The 18,621-nt window shown below is 38.6% G+C and overlaps 1 protein-coding gene across 33 annotated transcripts in view; it reads left to right on the plus strand.

Moving 5' to 3' along the window:
• The window catches only part of Klf12 (KLF transcription factor 12), a 401,439-nt gene that overhangs the window by 121,701 nt on the left and 261,117 nt on the right, over positions 1 to 18,621 (plus strand). For 25 of the 33 annotated variants that reach the window (XM_076930666.1, XM_076930661.1, XM_076930662.1 and 22 more), the window contains one exon: positions 1,817 to 1,880. The exons of the other annotated variants lie outside the window; for them this stretch is intronic. In XM_076930666.1, the coding sequence (XP_076786781.1) occupies positions 1,848 to 1,880 (33 nt within the window). In that variant the 5' untranslated portion in view covers positions 1,817 to 1,847. The remainder of the gene's footprint in view (positions 1 to 1,816; positions 1,881 to 18,621) is intronic. 33 annotated transcript variants of the gene reach the window in all.

Consider the following 18,621-nt stretch of genomic DNA (forward strand, 5'->3'; position numbering starts at 1 on the left):
GCATATACAAACCATCACATTGGTGTTTTTTTTTTGTTGTTGTTGTTGTTTTTTTTAAAAAAAGACAAAATTGGGGACTGAATAATGATGGATGTACTGATCCAATGAAGTATTAACTATTTTATACGAAACACTGATGTGTTTAAAATCACTCAAAAAATTTTTATGTTATAGCTGCCTTGTGATATCCAGAAAGTTTACTTCTAGATCTCTTTATATATGCCAGAGTTAAAGGATGCCCAAGTTCCTGTCATAACACTGTATTTAGGTATGACCTGTGTGACTATCTTCCTGTGTACTCTGTCACCCATTTGGTCATTTGGTCATAACAGCTAATAGGTCACTTGCAATACCTAATACAATGTCACTGTTCTACATTGTTAGGTGAAATAACAGGAAAAAGCATATGCATGTGAACACTAAGCACAGATACAGGTTTTTTGATCAAGTATTTTTGATCAGTAGTTGATTGAGTCCATGTGTGGATCTGGCAGTGTATAGGTGTGAACGTGTATTAAAATGTGAAAAAGATACAGTCATGTCTTGAAATTTACAAGATTGTAATCAGCATTGAAAAATCTTGCCCATTCTCTTAAGAAGTTAGAGCTGATTGCAGTAAGTGTACTTTGGAGGCTACAATGGATAAGACGTGCTTGATGAATCATGTAATTGATGACTTTCTCTGTATTTTAAGAGATAGTAGAGTATGTTTTTGTAATGTAAGGTAGCAATTTATTCTGAATTGCATGAGAATATTTCTAGGTTTTCATTAATGTTAACATATTATGTTACTTTTTTTAAAGTAGCCTTTTTAGTAGTATAGTATATTGCAGGTCATGTTAGGGGTGTGTCTTGAGACACAATAAGAGATGGGACGGGGAAATGCAAGCCAGATGGCACCACATCTTAAGACCATAGAGCTCGTAGGCTGTATAGCACTTCACCAGGGGCTTTAGTACCAAGAAGGTTTTCATTCTGTGGATGTACAAGGGCACACATGGAAAGAGGCTATTGCCACAGCTCAGAGGCATTGGTGTAGCCTGGGTACTGTCAATTCCAAGGCGTGTTCTCTTTTGGGTGTAATTCCCAACCCAGAAAAGGCTGTGGCTAATAAGCTGGCTCTGCTGAATGCCAAAAAAAATTTGTCTCATGAAATGGAAATTCTGACGTAGGTTATTCGATCGTGATGAACCAATAGAAAAAGGTCTAAGAGAAGCAAGTGGGCCAGGTGGCCCGTTGTGCTCAGCGTTCTCCAGGCCAGGGAGTTACTGTGTTTCCAGAAGTCTAGGTGGCCTAGGGACTGACGATGTTATGCCAACTATGTAAATGTAAAAGTCTTGTTTCTATGATTTAAAAGAAGTGACATGTTTTAATTTAATGTTTCAAAGAGATTTGATTACTGGCTTATAGGGAGATTCCTGGTTCAGCCATATTAATTATTCTCTACATGTGTGTCACTTAGAAAGGGAAAGTGATTTTTTTTATCAACAACAACAACAAAAAATACCAATTCTTTAAAATTCTTTAAGTTACTATGAATAATGAACTTGAGGCCCCAGCTTAAATATCCGTGAATTCTTCACATACAGTGAATTCACACCTAACCCAGCCTTAGCTCTTTGCTCCCTCCCTGTGCTGTATCCCTTTTCTTCATCTTCATCTAGGATTTTATTCTCTCTTGCCGAGGGGATTGTCAGAGTGTCACGGCTTCCTCCATTGCTGTCTTCTTCAGGTGGATTTTCCCCCCTTTCCCAATAATGAGTGTTGTCCTATAGAACTTACTCTTACAATAGCTTTTGGTATGTTTCCCTTGCAGGATCAATGTGACTCTAGAAACAAATGGGTGAATGAATATCCATATGAAGAGGAAAACAATAAAGGTTGGTTACTCATTGTGACTGCACCAGAAGTGTCACTACTCTGCTGAGTGGGACACCAGGCAGTCACTAGAGCATTTCTTTGCCTGAATGAGACAGCAGTCATTCAGTCTAACAGTGACCATATGTAAAGTGTAATTGTAAAGCATTTCTGTCTCTTTAAACATGCAGATATTTATAACTAGAATATGTCTTTTGCTCTTTATGCAAGTGTACTGTCATTACTTTCCAGACTTTCTTTCTTTCTTTCTTTCTTTTTTTCTTTCTTTCTTTCTTTCTTTATTTATTTATTTAGTGTGTGCTATGTTTCATGTGTCATAGGCTGGCCTCACACACTGAGCGTAACTTTTACTTTGGCATCCTGCATCTCCCTGGTGCTGAGGTTACAGAAGTATGCCACTGTATAGAGTTTATTTGGTGCTTGGCTTTGAACTCAAAGCTTCATGGCATGCCAGGCCAACTGCGTAGCAATTGAACTAAATCTCCAGCTATTAAATTTGCATTTTAAGAGTCAAATTTTAGATGAACATCAAAAATGAAAGACATTAAAAAATGACAGATCACTAAGGGAAAAAAATGAGCCAAATTTTATTTAATATGCAAAAGCTCCTATATGTGTACGATAAGCCTCATCCGTCACTATGGACAAAGACATAGATACCTTTGATTTCCCAAATATAGATGTAACCTAATTGGAAGAAGATCAAAATCTGTGAGTTTCAGTGGTAGTCTAACGCTTAGTATTATTTTGTTTGTAGTAGTTATATGAGTTTTTCTGGTACTTCCCACTAGTTATAAAGACTCCAGTAATAATAAGAAAATTAGAGTATATTAAATAATCTTTATTTTCTACAGTTTTAAAGAATCTGCAGAGCCAGCACAGAGCTTTATGGTGCATAGCTCTTAAAGTGGCCGCATAATACCCACAATTCATTGCTCTTCTCCCAGTGCGTTTATTCTTTACACAGAAATTTATATCACAGGGTGTCTTGCTCTGCCAGCCTTTCTCCCAGGTTTGTAGAAATGATTTTCCATATTAGATATTACCCTTTAGATTGGCTTTCTTCCTTCCTCACTGTTAAGTTTTGTCTTTCTTTCTACTGTTGTGTCTGCAAAGATTTCAGAGAGGAGTTAAGAAGTCAGTGATGGTAGCCAAAAAATTTATGGGGAAAACTGACTGTATGGTTCTTCATATCTTCACTCTTACTGCTGTGAGCCCATTTGCTTGCTGGTGAATACCAGTGCCCATGTGTTTTCTGACATTCTAGTCAACTGGCTCTCTGAGAAAGGAAAGAGGTGTGGCCTTATATTTTTTTCTTTCCTTTTTTTCATTTTTTCTCCCAATTTTCATTCTGTAAATACTCCCAATGTGGTTGGCCTGAGTAATTTACCAGCTGGGTTACAAGATTCCTTAAAATTTAACAGTTGCCTTTTATGAGCTGGTGATGAGTTGAGTCTAGCACATCATTAATAATACTTTTTCCATGCTAATGTCAAAAATTATTCCTTGAGACTAGTGGGATAAAGCTAGAAAATTTGTTTTGTTACTTCACTTTACATGGCTATGTCCCTTACTACTCTTTCTCTTCATCTTTGATGTCCCCTTTGCCTTCCCCTCCCCCTCCCCCTTCTTCCTCCTCTTCTTCCTCTTTCTCCTCCCCCTCCGTTTTGGTGTGTTTTGAATGGATCAGGGTTAGCTTTGTGGATGTGTAACTTTTGGCAGTGTCCTTGTTCTGTTTCTAATTTTATGTTGTCAACTGAGGATGGTGACAGAGCCAGTCACACTGTCAGTGCTAGCCCTGAGGGTGGAGTGAGGAGGACTGACTGTGATATGCTGGAGGAGAGCCTTGCCAAAGGACCACACCTTGTTACTTGTTAGTCATAAGTTCTAAAGTCTTTGTGGAGGGAAGGAACAGTGAGATTTTTATTTTATTTTATTTTTTTCATTTTTACATATTTTGTCTGGGCATAAAGCTCTTGGTAGAGTGCTCAGTTATGATGCATGAGGTTCTGAGTTTGATTTACTACTCCAGAAACTGGGTGGGATGGCCCAGCCCTATAATCCAGCAGTCAGGATAGGGAGGCTGGAAGAGCAGAGTTCAAAATCATTCTCAGCTGTATTTTTTGGTGTATTTTTAATAATGATTTTCAGCCATATTTTTAGTCATTGTTTCCCTGTGGATAGAAAGCACATTGACACTTGCTCTTACTCTCACTTGAAAGCCATGACCACTTTAACAACATGTGATTCATGGACAATTTTATTTTATTTTATTTTATTTTATTTTATTTTATTTTATTTTATATTAAATGTATTGACAAGGCCAATGTTAAGACTAATTTTTTAAAAAAAAAATATCACTTGAAGAAGTATTTCTGCCTTCTGCCATGTGCATAATTGAAAAGGGATTTGAATATGGCTCCTCTAGTACTTTTGTACACTTCCAGCTCGCCAGTGGTGATAAAGCCTTGCCAAGAGCCAGAGAATATCATGCTGTGCCTCTCGGCATCAGTTCTAAAATGCAAATAGCCTGCCTGGGATTTGTACAGTGTCTGTTGTGTCCAGGAATCACACTTTCAGGATGGTTTTACATCTGCCTTCTCATTAAAAATATATATCCCCATTAAACCCTTTTCTATATGCAACTTCATTGCACTTGAGTCCTTGCCTCTACCACGAGTCAGTAGAAAACATCAAACAAAATTTCAAAAGCTTCCAATCATCCACTATGTCCTCTCACAAATACTGTTACCAGACTGGTGTTTACTCATGAATGTGGTTCTGTAGTTGTCCCCACAATGAGCATGGTGACTTCTGTGGGATGTGACTCCTAGTCTCTTTGAATTCTCAAGATGTGGTGTTTACTTGGTGCTTCTCAGCATCTGGCTTAGAGCAGATGTTTAAATTACATACTTGCATATATATTATTCTAGCTTATCATAGTTGAAGTTGAAATGTCTTCAAGTGACCTACAGCTGTTTAAATTACCCAGTATCAGCACTGAGTACTGTAGAGTCATAGCATGTGGATATCAAGATGACAGTAGCTAGTCATTCCACTCTCAGGGCTTACCAAAGAGTTTGCTTCTCAGGATGGAAATGCGCATCATGGCTAGTAAGTATCCTTCTCATCATGTGCCCAGGTTTGATCTTCAAACACGACAAAGGATGGTGGAATCCACATTTTCTTCCATCTTGAACTCAGTAGCTCCAGATGCTCAGAAAGCCATGGGAAGTGAGAATGAATCAGTCCCCCTGAGCTTGGGCTGTGCTGACTCCCTTCAGGGTAGCTACCTGGTCTGTCTCTGTAGAATCAGAAAAAGGCAAGTTATGGCTCTTCCACTCTCTCACATGATCTTGGATTTCTCCTTTGTGAATTTCAATGATCTCTTCGGTGAAGTGGAATTAGTACCAGTTGATCTATGTATTTTTTTTCAAGATTTATTTTTCAGTGTGAAGTTAGCATGTATCAGTCCTGAGTTTGACCTTGCACTCCATGAAACAAACATGGCATTTGCCTGGCTTCTCAGCACTGCCGAGCTAGAGACAAAAACAAAGCAAAACACAGAAATTCAAAGCAACACATGTTTGAGGCTAGCCTGGGACATATATGATCCCATAAAGAATTCTGAAGGAAAGAAACCAAACAAAAAACAATAGAAAAGCCATTAAAGACAAAGCTATGAATCTAGTTTTATTTATAGTTGATGGTTTCTCCAACCTCTGTCCTTGGCCGTGTGAGACAGTCTAGCACTTCTCCATGCTGTTATACTGGTATTGCCATATCCGTCCATTCATTCTCTTTATGCACTTACCCAACAAGCACACTTTTTTTTTCTCTCTGTTTTTCAATCAAGTACTTAACTTGGTGGGTTTTTTTTTTTTTTTTTCCCTAAGTGTCTTTTCATTTCTGTACCGTTTCCCGGCTTTGTCAGATTGCTTTCATATCTTTGAATTATCTTCCCTTTTGTTTGGACCTGTGTACTTCTTCCTGAGTTTACACATCAATTCCTTGAACTTTGTAAGAAGATCCTTTGTCTTGTGTGCATTCAGGTGCGTACACGAGGAAGTTATTTGTCTCCATTTCTCATCATTGGCTTGGACAATTCTCCCTGCGATGTCTGTTCTTCTTTGACCTTGCTTTTCTGTCTTTCTTGATTTTGATATTATTGATTTATAGATAGTGCTTTTCCTATAATTTTCACACATTGGTACAAAACAATACTTGTCAGTGTACAGAGAGAGAAAGGGTAGTGATGTTTGCGGTTGGGACTGAATCGTTCAAATCTTCGATTTCACTTGGTAACAGAAAGTGTGATCTAAGTGAAGATGTCGTTTCCAAAGTCTCTGGAAAGCAAAGCCCTTGAGATAAGGTTTCCAGTGGAGTGAATAGGCTGACCTCTTGGTGGATTGTCAGGACCCTCTGAAATGTCTGTGTGTTTATGGCTTTCACACCGCTTTATCTGTTTTCTGAGATCCTGCTCTGTGTTCATCTCATCATGACGACATTTCTTCTCATTGCAGAGTCACTACATAGCCCTTTCATAGCTCTGACTTGTATTTTTAGGAGTTTGTGTTTTTTTTTCAAGGTCTGAGGAGGTGTATATTGGCTCTCAGGCGCATTTCAGATTGCCTACAGTTATGTCTAGACAATCAGTTTATATCTTTCTGTGATTTCAGGAAAAAGTGGAATTATTCTTTCTTTTGTGTGTGAGCATGTATACATGTTGTAGGAGCGTGTATATGCATGCATATGTGTGTACATGTAAAAGCAAGATATTGGTGACAGATATACTTTTCAATTGCTTTCCAAGTAATTAATTAGTTAAATAATTAATTGGAGGCAGGGCCTGTCACTGAACCTGATGCTGTGTAATTTCAGCTACAGGGACTGCATAGCAAACTCTAGGGATCCACCTGTGCCCCTCCCCCCACATCCCAGCCAGTGCAGGAATTGCTTCTGTATGTCCCTATATGCCACTTGTTTACATAGATACTAGCGATCAACCTCAGGTCCTGAGACAACTCCCCAAATCTTTTTTATTTTCTCTTTCTTTTCTTCTTGAATTTGTATTGTAATACTGCCTTTCCAGTAGTCTTGAAAGTTAAATGAACAAAAAAATTGGGAATCTCAGCTGTTGGGGGTACAAAACTAGAAGAAAATTAAGACTGGAGTTAAAGACACAGCCTGGGGAGCACAGTGAGAATTCCATTGTTGATAAATAGTCAAACAAACTAAAGCAACAGCAATAGAAGTTGAGAGCCATTCAGACTTCTTGAGACAGTTGCTAATATTAAGGAAATGGTCATTTTAAATACAGTGCTCATGTCTCAAATTCTCAAAAAACAATTAAAAATTGAGTATCCTAAGTTGTGGGTGTCTATTATTTTATTTTGTAGTCAGTTTGACTTTAAGAAAATTGTCTATTCAGGCCACTATTTGCATCTTGTTTTCTGATTTACTAAAGAACATTGTGGCAGGGGGGTGATCCAGGTGTCCTGCTTTTGTTAGAGTCTGACAAGGAAGACATGGTAAGCTCTGTTGATAAGGTGCACATACACTTGGGTTTCTCTGGGAGGAAATCGTGGTTTTGGAGGTGGTACAATGATAGTGAACACAAGTGTTATCCACTGTTTTCAGTCATAGAGACAATTTTTTTTATTGAATTTGTTATTTGGCAATCACATGCATATACATAATATATAGTTTTAGATAAAATCTCACTGTGCAGCCCAAGCAGGCTTCAAACTTGAGCTCTTTCTCCCTCTGGCTCCTAAGCCCTAGAATGATGGTAACTTAAACAATTTTCTTTACACAAGCTGATGCCAGCAAAGAATGTTATTATTCCCTTAAAGAGCATTTTGGTAACAAAACACAGATAACAGTGAACTCAAACATTGGGTACAACCCTTCAACTTATGTGTTAATTCGGTGTTTCAGTGCGCTTTCCAGCCTAGTGGAAGCCAGTCTTTTATATATATATATATATATATATATATATATATATATATATATATATATTTCCTGAAAGCCAGTTAGTTACTAACCTTCAGCAGGCTGCCTCACCTGCATGTGCAGTCAAGTTAATGCCAAAGCAGATTTACTCTAAGAGTTGTTTTCTGAGGCATGGTGTGACCACAGACAAAAAGAGCACAAATCAATTCTCTTGGGATCATGGTAGTCAGAACTCCAAATGGTCTCATGAGGCTATGTTAGGACACTAGCAAGGGTTTTTTGTTTTTTGTTTTTTTTCCTGGAAACTGCCTACTGGAAGTTATTTCTTTTACAGCTTCTGAGGTAGCCAACATTCCTTGGGCCTCGTTCTCTATTTTCTCAGCTAACTCCACTGGGCTCCGCATCACTTTTGGCATCCTCCTGGTTCTTTCTATCTCACCTCCACAGAAATGATCCACTGGGATGACTTTGAACTCACTGAAGTGATGTACAGCAACCTCCTTTTACAATCTGAACATTAGCAGCCTGTTTCTGTATGAATTTTCATTCCTCACTAGCATGTACCCCAACACGGTAGAATGTTCAACAACTAGCACCTTCAAGTTTTAGGGACCTTGGTTCTTCCAACACCAGGTCATAAAGGGCATCCATGATTGAGACTGCAGGTATAGATCACTTTTATTTTGGAGACGGAATCTTATAACTGGAATGGACCTGACATGGTCTTTTTCTTACCCATGCCACACAATGGCTAAACTTATAGGCATGGGTCACTGTATCTAGTTCATGTGTCACCATTTCTATGTGTGTTTGAAATTTGGGGGAAAATTCCATTTATTCTTTGCATTAATGTTCACAAATGTACAGTGTTTTGTGTCAGTTGTAGTAGATTTGGAGTGAGAAATGGGGAGGGGAATCTCTTTAACTGGAGAAAAAAATGATTTAAATCATTTTGACTCATCTCAATAAAAGCATTGATACTATACACATTTCACCTTATAAAAATATACCTAATTTTGTGTTTTTGTGAAATTTAAAGGAATTTGCAGACAAAAAAAAAAATCTTAATGTCCCGATTGTCTTCTACTCTTGGGTAGCCATAACTCTGGTTTCTGAGTTTTCATAGTAAATGAGCCTTTTGTAGATTTTCTCAGACATTTTAGCCTGACGGTGTTCTTTCTTTTCGTATGTTGTTGCATACAAGATAGATTCAAATTCTAGTTTCGTGAATGACTACTATTATAAGTTTCTTGGTGATACAGCAGTTATCTATCTTGAGACAACCTATAAATCACTCAGGACCTGTGAGGGAAGTTCCATTAACCCTTGGCTCAGCAGCTGTCTCTGAGAGATAACAGGTATTTGGGGTCTAGGGCCTCATCCAGATTAGTGAGAGCCTTCAGATCTCAAAGATTATTCCCCTAAAGACGATATTAAAAAAAAAAAAAAGCATTATTAAAGTAGGAAGAAGATTCTTCATAGCTTTAAAAATTTGTCCCTTCAGAGCAGACAGAATGTCTATAGAATGCACAGTCAGTGAGAGGGAGTTTGGGTCACATTCAAACCTTTATTTTTACAGAATCAATTCATAAAATAACCTTGTTAGGATCCGAATAAGTAAAAAGGCAGTAGTTACAAGGCCAGCCCTTGGAGTTTGGTACTCAACCCTTGTTGAAAGCCATTTCCTCACGCTGTATATGCATTGGTAACCACAGATGGACACTTCAAATACTCTTGCTGCAAGCCATTTTGTTTGTCCTCTGGCCATTGTGCACTCAGGTTCAAGAAGAGGAATTCCAAGGGCTGCTGGGGGTCTTTCCTTGCATCCATTTGAAATCGAAATACCTTGTGACTACCCATCATTTCATCTTCTAGTTCTGCACGTCATCTCTGCCTCAGCATCTGAAGAACAATTGTTATTTTGTTCTTGGGGTTGCTACTTCAGCAGGCCTAGCAGCTGGCGAGGTGGCCTCAAAGGCCGATGGTTTCAAGCATACATGACACTCTATGGATGCATTGCCAATAGATGTGGGTTATCTTCAGTGACCTCATCTGGTTCTGTAGGCTACATCACTTTCAAGGTCTCTGAGTCTCCAAAAGATGTGCTCCAAAAGTAACTGGAGTGCAGGGAACATTGAGTAGAAGTCATGCCACTTCTAGGAGTCATCCTACTTTGTTTTATTCCCTATTTTATTAAGAGGTCTTATATAGACTTGACCCTTAATTTCTAGAAGAGAGAAACTGTAGTCTTGAGTGCTTAGTGATGGTTGGAATAGACCTGAAATTGGGAATATTGTCAAGATTTCTAGAAAATGCTATCAGCCTTTTTTCTCTTTAAACTGAAGATCTTTTTATATGAAATTGGTTCTGGTACAAAATTCAGTGTTAGTCAGGGATTCGTGACACAGATTCTAACATGAGAATAAGTAGAATTTGGGATTTTATTCATTCATTCATTCATTCATTCATTCATTCATTCATGTTTTGTTTTTAAAACTTGGTTTCTCTATGTAACAACCCTGACTGTCCTAGAACTCACCTGTAGACCAGGCTACCCTTGAACTCACAGAGTTAAGTCTACCTCTGCCTACAAAGTCCTGGGATTAAAGGCGTGTGGCACCACTGCCTGGTTAAGATTTATCTTTCTGTCATAATAGTGGCTATTTAAAATGTAAGTAACTGTCAGTTGTGTGTGTTGAGGACAGACTTAAGTCTGCAGTACCCACGTGAGTTACACAGTATGGAAACGGAAGAAGAATGGACACAGGGACAGTTCATTGTCTACTGTCTCAGAACCTTGGTAGTAACTGGGAGCCAAGAGATAAGCAAATGCCCTTCAATTCCTTAGATAAGGACCTGATATGCTGATGACAGAGGCTCCATAGATCTTTAGGCATTGTTAGATGAATCCTTACCTACCTCAGCTTGGAGAGTGACATTTTAATGACAAGATGAATGTGTCACACCCAAGGGCTTGGGTTGATCTTCCCAAGGGGAGAACACACAAGGCTTCTGTTTCATTTCTACCTGCTGCATCTTAGCAGAAAGGCTCTTTATACCTGGGAGCTGTGAAACTGTTCAGGAAAAGAACCCAAGGGAGTACAGATCGTGCTTAGCTCTGCAGAAATCATTGGTGTCTACTTAAATGGCCGATTCCGTTGCTTGATTCTTTTTCTTTCTGTTGGTTGAGTGCTCCCTCTCTACACTCTTTTTCTACCCGAAGATTGCAGCTCTTAGACCTTCCTGTTTGATCCTGGCTGTTTTTCACTAGCTTTTCGTTCCTACTTGAAGACTTGGAGCCCTGGCCCTTGATCCAGCTTGTGGCAGAAAGAACTCTTCTGCCACCTAAATGAGCATCTTTTCATGACCGTGACTACTTGGACTTGGAATACCATCTTCGTAATCCTAGTTCAACATGCTCCTGATTCATCATAAAAACAAAAATTTTAGAGGTCTCTTTGTTTTCAGTTATTGGTGCTTGTGTCAGACACTGACATCTCTTGTTTTGGAGATTATTCTATCCCGTGGACTTTGGACCTTGCTCCTCTATCCTATGATGCCATAGACCAGTGGCTCTCAACCTTCCTAATGATGTGACACTTTACTACAGTTTCTCATGCTGCAATGACCCCAACCATAAAAATTATTTTTATTGCTTCTTCTTCACTGTAATTTTGCTGTTATGAATCATAATGTAAATATCTGATATGCAGGATATCTTATATGTGAGCCCCATATATGTGAAAGGGTTGTTTGACCCCTAAGGTGTTGAAAGACACAGATTGAGAACCACTGCTGGAGACTCTGCAGATGCAGTGTGAATGCAGGACGTTGTGCTTGAGAGTGTAAGACAACATGCCATACAATGAGGAGAGGCAGGTTGAGTATATACACAATGGAAATATACTGGTAATCTCAACATTACGTACTTCTTAGGATGTGAAGATTAGAGTCACGTTATGAGCAACAATGGTATTAAAAGTTTGTTGTCAAGAATATGAATGACTATTAGAGCCACAGCAGTAACATCAAGGTCGTCAGGAAATAGCCGGATGATGCATATGCTGGGGACATTCTGGCTGGAAGTCCCTGAAACAGGCGGCACTAATGCTAGAGGGCAGAGCAAATGGAAAGGGCAAAAGTCAGCCCAGCAACACTTCTGAAGCTGACGTGTGCCTGCCTCAAGAATGGTGACCTACAGTAGTTCTCAACAGCAAGACTGGGCTGGCAAAGGTTTCTTACTTCACATAACAACTCCTATATCTTGGTGAGGTTTCCTGGGAGTTTGGGTTGCGCTGTTGGTTAGAACTAGGAATTTTGTACAAAGGTACAGGGGGCATTTGAGGAAGACTGGGGTTGTATGCAAGGGTGATGCACTCTTACTTGGGATTTAACACGTAAGCAGGAAAGGCTGTTGAAAACAGCTTGCCTAGCAGGGACAGAGGTGTACCTGTAATCCTAGCACTAGAATGTACATGTAAGAAGATCAACAGATGGAGACCATTATGGGCTTCCTAAAGAGTTTGAGACAGGTCTGGGCTACATAGAGACCCCAAAGTCCCCTCTGTCAGCACTACCCCCAACAAAAAAAGAGAAAAGAACACATCATTAACAACACAGAATCCCACCACTTGCCCCAGAAATGATTTGATCTAACCTGTGATTTAGATGAATTAAGAATACCAGGTTATATTTATATATTTATTCATTTAATAATTTACTACATGTCTGTGATAGATGGAGGAGAAAAACATGCATACATGTTTGTGTGTGCATACTTCTTGAGTTTACCTTTTTCATTTTCTATAATTATTACATTAATTAAAAAAATTTTAATTAAAAAATTAATTCATTTTTATTTATATGAGTACACTGCAGGTGTCTTCAGACACACATTAGAAGAGGGCATCGAATCACATTACAGGTGGTTGAGAGCCACCATGTGGTTGCTGGGAATTGAACTCAGGACCTCTGGCAGAGCAGTCAGTGCTCTTAACCACTGAGCCACCTCTCCATCCCTATTACATTAATTTTAAACTGAATTCATGTATGATTCACATTTTCTAACACTGGAATCCCCAAACTAGGATACTTTATATGGTAATTCTTACACAAATTTAGTTCTTTCAAGTGTAGAACACTTTTGAAGATTGGTATTATCACACTGAACATAGAAAGATGCACACACGTTACCTGTAGAGTCTGGAGTGTTTATGCTTTTATTCTGATGACATCCTTTCTACGCTATAATGCAGTCAAATTCTGGAAAGGAGAAGTTCAAAGGCTCTAACTGCTGTCCAGAGTTGTTATTTTCATCTGTAACTGGTTTTTTATCAGTCTCTAGAATACTGTGGGACTTGCACAAGGCTTCACGAGAGTTACAACAACAAGACATGTATCTAATCTCTCTTTTATGACAGTATTTGTGTATTATTTCTGAAAGTTCTTTTGGGGCTGAAAAACCACCAACAGAGAAGTTAAAATGTAGGTGGTTCACTCAAAAAATATCAGTGTGGGAAGGGTGGAGCTCATTGACAGTGGGTAGAGGAGCTGTGGGTACATTTTACTTTCTCAAGGGAAATTTATGGTAGCTTCATATTTGTTGTTTTCTTGGTTCTAGAGTAAAGACTTACATGCCTCTGAAATACATGCCTCTGAAATTGGTGATGAATGCAGCCCCATCTTGCCTCTCAGCTGTCATAGAAGCTAAAGACAGCTGAAACATCTAATAACTACAGGTTCACCTGACCTGCAATTGGACCATTCAGTTGCCCAGCAGAGTCTAAATTTTCATAGACAAAGAAAGAAAATACTTCAGGATTTTTGTGTTGAAGCTAAGCATGAGACTCGATTTCTCCTGTTCTCTTGCATGACCTACTTAACTATTCAAGAACAGCTTATTTCTCACTCTGATGAAGGCATTGGTTGTTAATTATAAAAGAAAAGTCTCTCATGCTTTTTGATGAGAAACCGGCTTCCAGCATGGCTTTAAGTCTATGGACTGAGGTAGTATAAAAGCCTCAGCAGAAGGCACTGGGAAGAACAGTTTCTCTGTTTTGATTGTCAAGGTCATCATTGGAACCCTGAAGTTTATCTCTTTAGAGTACAAGATGTAGTTGTTGTCACTTCTCCTCTCTGTCTAAGCTGACATAGAACCTTTGTTTCTTAAGTTGACCAATCTCTGGATTTCCCCAACTTCACTTTTTCAGAGATTCTGGTATTGCAAATTAACTTTCGATTCTTGCCTTAAGAATAAAATAATTACCTGTGTTGTTTGATGAATATGATGTTCATCCTAGCCAAGTTAAGTCATATGTTTTCCAAGATCAATACTTTTGAAAACCCTTCTTTTACCAATCAAAGGAATAAATCTTTGTAGTTGAAAAAAGCGGGCATAAGTGCTTTGTGTAACTGCTTTGATAGACATGGAAAGAATGCAGGTAGCATGCGAGGTAGAAGGACAATAACAAAGAAAATGGAAGAGTTGTTGCTTCCAGGATTATAATAACATTCTTGAGATTTGTTTTTTTTGTTTGTTTGTTTGTTTTGTTTTGGGGGTTCACGTGGGAGTTTGTATTAGCATCAGGGTCTGTGATCCACATCAAGGTAATTTTTGCGAAAGGCGTACATTCTATCTCCATTTATGCTCTTTTCCCTTTCTCCTCCCCCTTCCACTCTGGCCTGTCTGCCTCCATCTCTCCCTTTCATCCCTCCCAACCCTCTTCTGCATGTCCTTCTCCTTCCTTCCATCTCCTCTCTCCCTGCCCCTTCCTTTTTCCCTTCTCTTCCTTCGTTTTCACTTTCATCTCTCCCTCCCCTTTCCTCCTCCATCCTTCCCTTCCTCTCTTTACTCATTGTTGGCATTTTAAAGCATCATTTGTTGAGACGATAGTCTTCTTTTCACTGCATTGCCTCTCTTTAGATTTTTTAAATGTACTTTTAGTGTAATTTTTCAAAATTAATTTGAAAAACCTACAAAACTCTATATCTCAGTCTCTGATCTTACGCATCCCTGAGTACCTGCTTATATGCCTCCTATACTTACTTCCAGTTAGTCCCCCTCTTACCTCCTGTTCTTTCTTTTCTTCCTCCTTAACCTTCCCTGTTTTCTCCCATTCGTTTCCTCTTTCCCTCTTCCATCTCTGCAGTACCTCATCTCCCTTCCCCATCCTTTGGCGGTAGTCATGTATGTACACGATCGCCATGGCCCTGCCTGACAGAGCCCTACCTCCTCCTCCTCAACTTTTTGCTCCCACAGTTCTCCCACCATCTCTGTCACCATGTTCTCCAGGCCTAGAAAGAGGTGACATACTGTTTGGGTCCATTCACTTATTACCAACACTTTGACCACTTATAGTCTTTGTTTTTATCCTTGGCTGTTGTGCAAAAGAGGCTTCTCTGACCAAGGCTGAGGAGCTGTATACTAGTCTATATGCATAAAAATAACTATTTAGAAAACAGTTTAGTTACATGTCTATTTGGAAAAACATCAGTGGTAGATTCCCCCACAGGGCCTGCAACTTCCATAACCATTGGCGGTTGATTATTTTTATAGTGTCAAGTAGGTATTCTCTCCTATGTGTGGGCCTTAAATTCAGTGGAGTGGTTAGTTACTTCTAGAACATTCATACCACTATTGCACCAGAGGGCTTATTACCAGGTACTTCAATACTGTAGGCTCTTTGCTTGGGTGTAATTGTGATGAATTTTGTTCTCAAACAGTTTGCACATTGCCCTCTTCTAGTGTGAGTGGTTGCCAGCATGAGGATGCTTCAGGCTCAGCTTCAGCTTGGTTTTCTCTGTCCTGTTCTTTCCTCAAAGCTAATTTGCCTATGTTACAAAGGTCAATCACTGGGAGCTCTGTTATGTGCCCCAAGTCAGTTTCTCTATCTTTTAGCTAATAGCACACCATCTATGACTTTATGGCAAGTAACGTTTGAAGTAAGCATGTTAGTCACCTAAGAGTTGATTGCTTTTCCATTTTGGTTAATTATTCTGATTTTTTTTTTTTTTGCCTTTTCATATAATCTCTGATGCTACCTACTGAATAACTTGATGGAATCCTATGCTTTTTATTTTGTTATATTAAATTCATTTACTTTGTGCAGGCAGGTGGCTTTTAGCTGCCTACCATGGCATATATATGAAAATCAGAACAATTGATAAGACTTCATTCTCTCCTTCCACCTTGTATGTTCTGGGGGTCAAACATAGGTTATTAGACATGAAAGAGGAAACCATTACTCACTGAGCCATATTACCTGCCAGGATTCGATTTTTTAAAGTTATTTACATAATTCAGTCTTTATTTTTATATCTCATGGAAGTTTGTGCAGTGTGAGCTGACAGCTGTGGTGTTAATGTCTATGGAAACATAAAAGGGAATTGTAATAAGCTGACTTTTCGGTTTCTCCCTTGGGTATTGTGGAATGGTCATTTGTCACAATCGAAGTCCTAGGGAGGTATGTTCCAAGGTTCATTTTGGATCCATTGTATTCAGTTTTCAGAATGTCTCTGAAGCTTTCATTTATTTTGGCATTTGTTTTTCTTCAGACAGTGTTGGCAATATAGTCAAGGCTGGTCCTTCTTGATTTTACTCTGTAGGTTGTTGTCTTTGAACTGCCAGTTCTCCTGCCTCAGCCTCCCAGTAATAGGATTCCAGAAGTCTGTCAGTGGCTGAAGAATAGTTTTAATTGTTTTTGCTTTAGAGAGGATTAAAACAATCCTCACAGACATCCAGATGAAAATGATATAAATATATATAATTATATATGATATATAATATATGAGATATATTATTATGTAATACATATATGATAATATGATATAATGTGATATAATCATATGCATACATGATATATAATATACAGCTACAGATACATATACACAAACATGAGAGTTGGCTCTTCTTATAATCAATCACAGGTTATTATACTTGGAGGTAGACACTTTACTCACTGATCCATTTTACCTGCCAAAATTCCATGGTTTTGTAAAATTCAGTTGTTATTTTTAGGTTGAGATACATTTGGGACAAATATCTGTTAAAAAAATAAAACTACTATCCCAGCCCATCCAAGAATTCAGAAAATAACATAAGAATCTTTTGCTTAGTTTCCAACCCTAGATGTGCTTTTTCTTTTTCTGTGTCTTTAAACCGAGTTTAGTAGTAATCACTGGTGAACACAACACTACTTCATCCTACAGTGTGGGAAGAGATTTGGTGAGAAAGGTTCAGGCAGGTGCTGCATTAGATCTTACCCCATCTACAAGATGTGATCACACAAGATTACAGTAGAGCATGCGTCTAGCACAGGGACTTTGAGGCTGTGCTAATGTCACATGCTAGTGCATTCCTTATGTCCTTCTGGTGAGACCAGTATAAATCAGCCCATTGTGCTGCCAGTCATGTCAGACACTCCATTGACTTACGTAGGGCCTGTGTTTGATAATAATGGTAAGCGATATAGTGCTTGTTTGTGTACTTAGTGGCCTTTGAACTTGATCATGGCTTTAGAGAGTAATGACTTAAGGTACGGCTTGTCTCTCATGAACCCTTTGGTGGTCACAGGATTCCTGATTGTATTGATGTCTCTTGTGCTTTAATTAACCTTGTGCTCTTTTGTTCCTTGTGGTGCTAGGAGCAATAGGCTGCTGAATTTGTGTCTGAAACATAGTCCCTCTGGATGCTATAGACAGTGCCAGCTAGGTGTGTGTCTTGGTTGTTCCATGATGTTTGTGTAACAGTGAGATCACCTGACAACCCATATCTCAGAGCTTCACCCCGAACCTCACAGGTTAGTTTACCTGCTTCTGGGATGACACATTGCAGTGCAGTCAACCCAGACTTGAAGAATTAACCTTCAAGCATTATGAACATGTTCTAACAAAAAGGAAACTGAGCTGAGATTTAAAGATTAGTAGAAGTAAATCAGAGAAAAGGTTTGGTGGCATGGAGAGAGATTGAAAATGTTAAAAAAGGCTAGTGGAGGTATGGCTGGATATCTGTGCAACCAGGTTTGCAAAGTATAAGGCAGTTTTTAAAATCTTCGTCCAACAAAGCTTCTAGAATTATAAGATTACTCCCTTTGATGGTCAGAAAACCAAACCCAGGGCCTCAGGCTCTATAGGCCAGAACCCCAACTGAGAGTCATTCTATGCACAAAAAAGTAGTACAACATGTTTAAAATGTAGTTGATTGGAGATTTAGATGATTAGATGAACATATCATTTCAGAAATGGAAGCATTATGGTTCTTGTTGAAATAGGAACATACAGTAATAAAACATTAAAGTTAATGGCAATTCAGTTCTTAAATTTTAAGGTTTTCTTTGAATGATTTGTTGAGAGATAAGTAAATGTATTAGTTAACTGCTAGCACAAAATATACAACTTGACCCTGAGAAAAAGTCATAATTTCACTTAATTGATGTTATGTTACACCAAATGATATTTATATTTAACCCAGTTTGATTGCACTCCCATGTATTTTCTCCATTAAAATACTTCTTTTAATGTTTTTCTTGGCCAACTAGATTTCACTTTGAATTTGCCTTTCAGAAAAAAACCTAAAATCTCAGTTCTCTGAGATATTTTGTGTTTTAGTGGATCTTCAAGTACTTCGTGTTCTCAGATTGGACTGACTTAATGATAAAGGCACTCGATTACATCTTCCTTAAGGACTTTCCAAAAATGTAGTTTCAGTTTAGAGTCTCTTGGTCACAGTTTTTGTGTTAGTGATCTCTTTGTTTGGCTTTCAATATTAAATAGCTCATCCCATGAAGACCT

The sequence above is a fragment of the Arvicanthis niloticus genome, chromosome 3 (genome assembly GCF_011762505.2).
Source record: "Arvicanthis niloticus isolate mArvNil1 chromosome 3, mArvNil1.pat.X, whole genome shotgun sequence".
Classification (NCBI taxonomy): domain Eukaryota; kingdom Metazoa; phylum Chordata; class Mammalia; order Rodentia; family Muridae; genus Arvicanthis; species Arvicanthis niloticus.